The sequence below is a fragment of the Canis lupus genome, chromosome 22, assembly GCF_011100685.1.
Source record: "Canis lupus familiaris isolate Mischka breed German Shepherd chromosome 22, alternate assembly UU_Cfam_GSD_1.0, whole genome shotgun sequence".
NCBI classification, from domain to species: domain Eukaryota; kingdom Metazoa; phylum Chordata; class Mammalia; order Carnivora; family Canidae; genus Canis; species Canis lupus.
In genome coordinates, this window is record NC_049243.1 from 24,708,382 (window position 1) to 24,716,443 (window position 8,062).

Here is an 8,062-nt window from a genome sequence, read left to right on the forward strand (position 1 = left end):
AATTTGTATGCCACAGTGTGAATATTTCAGTGGAACTTAATTGTCTTATAATAATCTTAAAATTAAAAAATACATTGTATGTGAAAATATAGGTATTAACATTAAACTATGTGCATATTTTGAATCTTTGCATTAAGTGCAATTTAGTGAAATTGTTAATCATTAAATTTTGTTTAGTTAGACATGGATACTAAATCATCTTAAACATAAACACTAAAATTAATGGAGCAAGATCACAAAAGAAATTGCTTCCAGGCATTTTTGGTTTACATGCCCGATAAGACAATAGTTAAAGTATATCGATTTTACGAAGTTGTCATCAATTTAGACTAACAGCCATAAGACATTCACTTGAAATAAATATTTACTGAATACCACCTTTGACACTTCCCATGATGGATTAGCCATAGGCATTCTGGAATCATGACAGCATGCCACTGGGGAAAAGCTGGAACTTGCTATAGTTGGTGCTAGGGGACATTATCTTACTAATAATTTGTTGCACAGGGAGTGGTTACTCATTTCAGTTAAAACAGCCACTGTGTATGTTAGTGAGAGTTGAAAGACATTAATGAAATGCTTTTTTGACTTTGGAGTATATTACATTAGTGGAAAAAAGAAGGGAAGGAAGGAGGATTTTGGAGTATATTACATTAGTGAAAAAAAGAAGGGAAGAAAGAAAGAAGGGAGGGAGGGAGAGAGGAAGGGAGGAAGAAGGAAGGAAGGAAGAAGGAAGGATGGATGGAAGGAAGGAAGTAATTAATTGAACAAAAAATTAAAAAGTAGGATCCTTAATATAGAATCCCAGAATCGAACAGTTTCTCATCTACTCAGAGGCAGGTATCTGGGGCTGCTGTATGATCATCACAGTTTCCCTTGCTATACAGGAATAGAGGAGAATGAGTGTTTCCTACAGTTAGCTAAATTCTCCAGAAAAAGGAAAGATGGAAGGGCAGAGTCATCCTTCTCTGGCTTCTTTTCCTAAACTCAACTTTAATAATTCAATCTTCCTATCTCATGAGTAAAATAAGTAACAAACAGGAGTCAGGGCTGCAATGCTAACGAGTGGCCCTGCTCATGGAAGAAAATATCAGGATAGAGATTAAGAGTTTCCTCCAATAATATGTCTGTTTGGGAAGAGTGGGTGATGGGCCATTGTATGAGGACAATGATGAACTTGGTTTTGAACCATGATGGTAAAAATTGCTAAGGTTATATGATAGGACCTTGGAGGGAAAACTCCATGAGCTTTCTAATCTTCAGTACTTGCAGTTGAAGAAGTTGGACACCAAAGAGATAATTGTTTGCTCTGTGCAAACCAGAACACTGCTGGCTGCTGAATATATGAAGAAGTAGATCCAGGTTCCAAAGTCGGGGTGTGGATACACCAAAAGTTGTAAGACTTGAACAGACATTCCTCTTTGTTGGAATGCCCTTGACCTCACTTGGTCTAAAAACTCTTGTCTTCTTCAAAGCCTAGTTATTTAGTGCTTGACCTTTGAACTCACATTAATATTGTATACCGCTAAAACAGTAGTTATCAAATTACAATATTGCATGATACACCTTTTTATTTGGGTGAGAAGCATGTTTTTCTCTAATAGAAAATTTGTTGTATTTCTCTTTTTTAAAAAATGCCTTAGATTGCCTTCTGTATTACAACTCTGTCTCTATTTTTGCCTAATTAAAAAAAAAAGATTTATTTATTTATTTATTTATTTATTTATTTATTTATTTATTATAGACATAGAGAGAGGGATTGAGAGGCAGAGACACAGGAGGAGGGAGAAGCAGGCTCCATGCCAGGAGCCCAACGTGGGACTCGATCCCGGGACTCCAGAATCACACCCTGGGTCAAAGGCAGGCGCCAAACTGCTGAGCCACCCAGGGATCCCCTATTTTTGCCTAATTAATCAAGTTATAAAACAAGGGAGAAGGAGGGACATAATATCTAGCTTGAGTTGGTCAAAGAAGATTTGTAGGCATTTGAAGGGGCATTAGGGTTACATTTTTAAGCATTGAGATAATTTGAACATAAAGAGAATAAAGGCATAGAAAGCAGGTTGGGGAAAATGATGGGAAGGATTAGTGGCAAGTATGTGTAGGAAATGTGGAGGAGTTCGAGTTCATTGCTAAGTTTCAATATAAGATAAGACAGGAGACAAAGAATAGGGAGTTTTGAATGTCAGCTAAGAAACAGGGTAATATCTGTTAGCTAATGAGGAGTCACTGAATAAGAAAGAGAGAGAAGACCAAAGTTGTATTTCAACAGGAACCTAAATTTGAGAGGTCTTTTAAAAGTCTCCTATAATAATTCAGGTGTGTAGTAATAAGGACCTGGATTTGTGGATTTATTAGAACTCTGGGAGTAATGGCCATAAGAATAGAGAATAGAGAATCTTTTTGAGAGATATTAAGGTAAAATCAGTAAATGTAATACTGATTGATCATTTTACTCACTAGTTTAAAACCCTTCAATGCTTGTCATCTACTGCACTTAGCATAAATTTTAGAGTCTTTATCCTGACCCACAAAACCTTTAATGATTAGGCCCTCTCTTATCTTTTTATCTGCTATCATCTGATGTCGCTTAACTCCACCCCTTCTGTGCTTGCTTCATCCACAATTTGCTCACAATTTTTCTAAAGCTCTTAATTCTTTTCCTGAAGTGCTTTCACACAGACAATCAATTCTCTTGGAATGCTATTTCTTTTCACCTTTCTAACTCCTACACGTACTTCAAGTTTAAACTGAAACAGTTCTCAGAGAGACTCCCTCCAGATCTCCTGGGTATCCTGTCTTTTAGCACCGTTATGTTCGTTTATAGCCATAATCATGTACTATGTGTGTGTGAGTGTGTGAGTGTGTGTGTGGTTAATTGTTTTATGAGAGTTATTTGAGTTATCCTTCCCTTCTATATCACCATTAATGAAGGGTCTTTATTTATTTAATTTGTTATACATGTAGCCCCTATGCCTAGTACATTTGGCACAGAGAAGGTGATCAATTAATACCTTTTTAAATAAACAAATGGGAACAATGCACACTCTAACATCTTTTAATTTAGCAATAGAAATTATCTCTCTGTTTCAACCATGCTCAGGTTGTTCTTCAGAAAGTAAATATAATGAAGTTGTAAAAAATATTCAGAAGTTGTCCTATCCATCTGTCTATCTATCTATCATCTATCTATCATCTAATTTTTCCTAGTATGATAGTCCATTGTGTATGGAGTTGAAGCCAAAAGGATTATTAAGGATTCAATAAAAGGATTATTAAGAGCATTTAAAGAGGGAAAAGGAGGAAATCATACCCATGTTTCTAAAGCAAAATGAGATAGGCTAAGCAGAGTAATAAGAAGGAGAAATAAAGAGAGTTAGTGAATGAATCAGAAAAAAAATATATACATAGTATGGAGAATTGCATAAGGCGTGTGGTGGCTGGTAGCGGAGAACAACAGTAGAACATTCTATGGTGATATTTAAGGACCTTTGTTACTTATCTCACAGCAGAAGACATTACAGGAAATGAATAGCTAAATAGTCAAGAGTTTTTAGCTTACTTCTTGTAATGGAGAGATATTACTTGAATTCATATTAAAGACTATCCCTATTGAAAATTTGAGAATTAGCATAATGTGTTGTGAATATACATGTATTGTTCTTCGAATTGCCTATCACCCTTCAGTGTCATGCCTAGAAGGTCCTTAGAATCTCACTTAGCTGTTTCATGTGACACCCCAGGCATTACATTTGTAACCATATTGAATAAGTGGGACTTAGTTAAGGGTGAATAGGCATTAATTTTATTTTTTCAAGGACCTTTAAAGCCATACTCTAGATGTTTTTTGGAGAGAATAGGGGTGAGTGAAATTTTGTGCGGGTCGCATTGCTTTTGTAGTCCATGTCAATCACAAGTGGGATTTCATTTCAGTGATTAAATAACACCCTTAAAAAAAAGATTTTATTTATTTATTCATGAGAGACACACAGAGAGAGGCAGAGACATAGGCAGAGGGAGGAGCAGGCTTCATGCAGGGAGCCCGATGCGGAACTTGATCCCTGGATTCCAGGGATCACGCCCTGAGCCAAAGGCAGATGCTCAACCACTGAGCCACCCAGGTGTCCCTAAATAACCCTTTTAATATAATATTAAAACTTTATTTATAAATTCAGCTTAAAGTTTCTGCCCAGTGTCAACTCAGTTCTGCCTTAGGCCATAAAGCTTGCATTTGGGAAAGGTGGTTTCTTTTTCCTTCTTTCCTCCTTTTCCTCTCCCAACTACACCTGCTACCTTGGGATCCTTTGGGTTGAAACAAATGGGAAGTTGGTGGGAGGAGGGGACAAGGCTATGCTGAATGTTCTCACTGAATGTTAGATTTTTTTTTAGCGTTGGCATGGCCTTAAGGGCACAGGTGTATTTGGTAGATGCTGCTTTTCAAATGCTGATCAACTTACAGTCTCTTGATATTTATAAGGTTACCTGTCGCTGGCAATTTTTTGCTATCTCTTCAGACTTGCAGAAGTCTGTCTCTCTTAAACCTTTAGGCAGTACTTTTAAGGTGAGATCTCCCTTAGGCTGATCTTAGGTAGATTCCTTTGTTCACTCTGTTTAGTCTATAAGAAATATACTTAATTCTATTATGGTATTGTATTATGCAGACATAACCCCCCTATACTGCCGTTCTTTACTCCATTGCCAGAAAATGACAGCCTCATCCACAACTTTATAGTAGCGCAGTGGGCAGGGCGGGCCGCCGCCAGGTGTGCAACAGAGGAACATGGCTCAAGAAACTGCACTGCTGGGGATTTACCCCAAAGATGCAGATGAAATGAAATGCTGGACACCTGCACCCCGATGTTTATAGCAGCAATGTCCACAATAGCCAAACTGTGGAAGGAGCCTCGGTGTCCATCGAAAGATGAATGGATAAAGAAGATGTGGTCTATGTAGACAATGGAATATTACTCAGCTATTAGAAACGACAAATACCCACCATTTGCTTCAACATGGATGGAACTGGAGGGTATTATGCTGAGTGAAGTAAGTCAATCGGAGAAGGACAAACATTATATGGTCTCATTCATTTGGGGAATAGTGAAAGGGAATAAAGGGGAAAGGAGAGAAAATGAGTGGGAAATATCAGAGAGGGCGACAGAACATGAGAGATTCCTAACTCTGGGAAACGAACTAGAGGTAGAGGAAGGGGAGGTGGGTGGGGGCAGGGGGGATAAGGTGACTGGGGTGATGGGCACTGAGGGGGGCACTTGACTTGGGATGAGCACTGGGTGTTATGCTATATGTTGGCAAATTGAACTCCAATAAAAATATATACCAAAAAAAAAAAAAGAAAGAAACTAATCACAGCCAAGTGCCTATGCTTTGTTCCATTGGCTGCAGGTTTTATGGAAACCCTCGTACAAATGGCATGCGTTCAGTATGCTATAAAGAACATCTTCAAAAAGAGAATAGTAGTAATGGTAGTAGAATAAGCCTACCTGCAGCCTCTGTCAGCCTCGGTCTGAATCTTCGCCCGTCCAGGGCACAGACAGCAGGGCCCGGGAGGCTCAGTTACCACTAGACTCCACGTCTGCATCTGTGCAGCCAGGCCCTGTATCGGATCAGTCACTTGTATCAGAATCCGTTGCGTCTCCCCAAATGGACAGTACATCTGTGGACAAAGCAGTGCCTGAGACAGAAGACCTGCAAGCTTCAGTATCAGATACGTCACAGCAGCCATCTGAAGAGCAAAGCAAGTCTCTTGAAAAACCAAAACAAAAAAAGAATCACTGTTTCATGTGCAGGAAGAAAGTGGGACTTACTGGGTTTGAATGCCAGTGTGGAAATGCTTACTGTGGTGTACACCATTACTCCGATGTACAAAATTCCTTTTACAATTACAAAGCTGATGCTGCTGAGAAAATCAAAAAAGAAAATCCAGTAGTTGTTGATGAAAAGATCCAGAAGATTTGAATTCCTGCTGGAATACAAAATCCTTTGACCATCTGCAAACTAAAAATTGACTTTAGGGTTTGTTTGTTTGTTTTTCCTAGTCATTGGGAATGTAGAGCACTGGATCTTGCAAAGACCTTTTAATCATGCATATCATCAGAAGAATAGATTTTTGTTTTTATTTTGAAAATGACTCTGAACATTTATTTCCATTGCAGTTTCTGTGGCTAAAAAGACTTAAGTAAACTTTACAAGTATTATACTTTTAAGAACATTTTAGTTTTAATTGAGTGCAAAGGGCTTTTATAACAAACGTGAAAAAATTTTGGAGGGCCGTGATTTTTCCAGAATTAAACATGCATGTGTTGATCTTGCAGTTTATTTTCTCATTTTGTGTGTACATAGCTTTTCTCTGCAGCACTAGCTCTGTTTATGGCACCCCTTTGGGGCACAGCAACCTACCAGTCACTGAATGTACAGACATTCATCCTTACAGCTGCTTTGGGGTTTTCATTAACAAAGGTTCTACATATGTTAGCATATAGTTTCTTTGCACCCACTATTTGTGTCTGAATCATTTGTCACAGGAGAGTGTGTGCTGATGAGATTCTAAGTTTGTGTATTTTTAAATTTTTTTGAGTGAGGGAAGAAAAGGCTGTATGCATTTCATTGCCGACTGCAGGTTTCTTTCAGATTACGTTCATTGGTCTGTGTGTATACAATATGAAGAATGGTCTGAAGTAATTGTGCTATATTTATGTTTTTCCACCAGTCTTTGATTAAATAAAAAAGGAAAAAAATAAAAATAAAAAAAAAGGAAAGAAAGGAAAGGAAAATAAAAGAAAAAAAAAGACTTCTCCCTTTAGGAATCAAATAGTATCTATGTCCCTTGAACTTTAGGAAACATGTAGCAAGCTGTCAGGTGGTTGTATTATTACTTCCTGCATTTGTTTTAAAGGTGGGAAGCACCCTTCTCCATCTCTAAAAAGAATGCTAAAGCCAGGAATCTGAAACCCTCTCTCCCAAGTGGATTTTTTAATGTCTAACTCCTTTACATACCAGAGGTAGCAGAACCCATTTCACATTTAAATATGCCTTAAATAGGTGGATCCCTTCTTTAATTTAGGATCTGAGGGTACTTCACATGTATTAAATAAATTGTTCTTGATTTTTGAGGTATCAGCCAAAATTAGAACTAAAAAAAAAAAACAAAAAAAAAACAAAAAACAAATCCTATTCCAACTTTGTGACTTATGCCACCAAGAAAAAAAAAGTCAGGTGTTAATTCTTGCCGTCCCCTATTTTCCTGTTTTTTTCCCATAGATAAGTATTTACATGTGCTATTTCAAATTCCATTTGAGTCTTGCTCTATACCTGCTTGTCATTTGCTTTAGAATATCCCTGCCAATGCAACATATAGGTCGCATGTTATCAGATCAGATTACCACATTTTAACTAATATTGAAATGATTTTTCTAAATTTAAATATATAAAGTGAATGGTAGATTTTTATATTTTCCCAATATTTAGCTTGGCTCATATTAAAAAAAAAAAAAAAAAAAAAAAAAACCTCTTTCTAAGTGTCTGTAACTAATATTTAACAATAGTACTTAAGGAATACGTGCTTAACACTAATATTTAACTGGTACTTAACAGCAGTACTTAACCAGTACTTGCTCTTTGACTTTTTTTTTCTTTGACTTCTTCAAGAGCAGGTTTATGTGAATGAATACATGTATATGTGTGCATATCTGTTTAAATTACTTTCCCAAGATGGAGCTACTTCTGCCTGGCACCATCTAAACAAGCTGAAACTTAGGCAATTTTCATGTCCCTATAAATGTTCCACTTGACCAGAAATGCAGTATATTTAAGCACCCAATCTCCAAATGCTAACCCAGCTCTGGGATCTATACTTATTTCTTCTCACTCCCACCAAGGTGGCCCCAGCCAATCATGTATTTTCTATTTTTCTCATCCTTGCTCTTTATTCTTTATCCTGTACAAATTTCCTGTCTCACACCCCATTTTGTGGTTCTCTGAGCTCTGGGGAGAGACTGTCTGTTTCATGAGGCATTAAATAAGCACTCATTTGTATCACCTAAATTGT

The 8,062-nt window shown here is 37.3% G+C and overlaps 1 protein-coding gene across 1 annotated transcript; it reads left to right on the forward strand.

Moving 5' to 3' along the window:
- The first annotated feature begins 4,396 nt into the window (after nt 1–4,396).
- LOC100855717 (AN1-type zinc finger protein 6-like) lies at nt 4,397–6,184 on the forward strand. The gene is given in 3 exon segments (XM_038569397.1): nt 4,397–4,561; nt 5,351–5,513; nt 5,516–6,184. Coding segments are annotated over 3 exon segments (786 nt in total). The 3' UTR covers nt 5,974–6,184.
- The last annotated feature ends 1,878 nt before the right edge of the window (nt 6,185–8,062 follow it).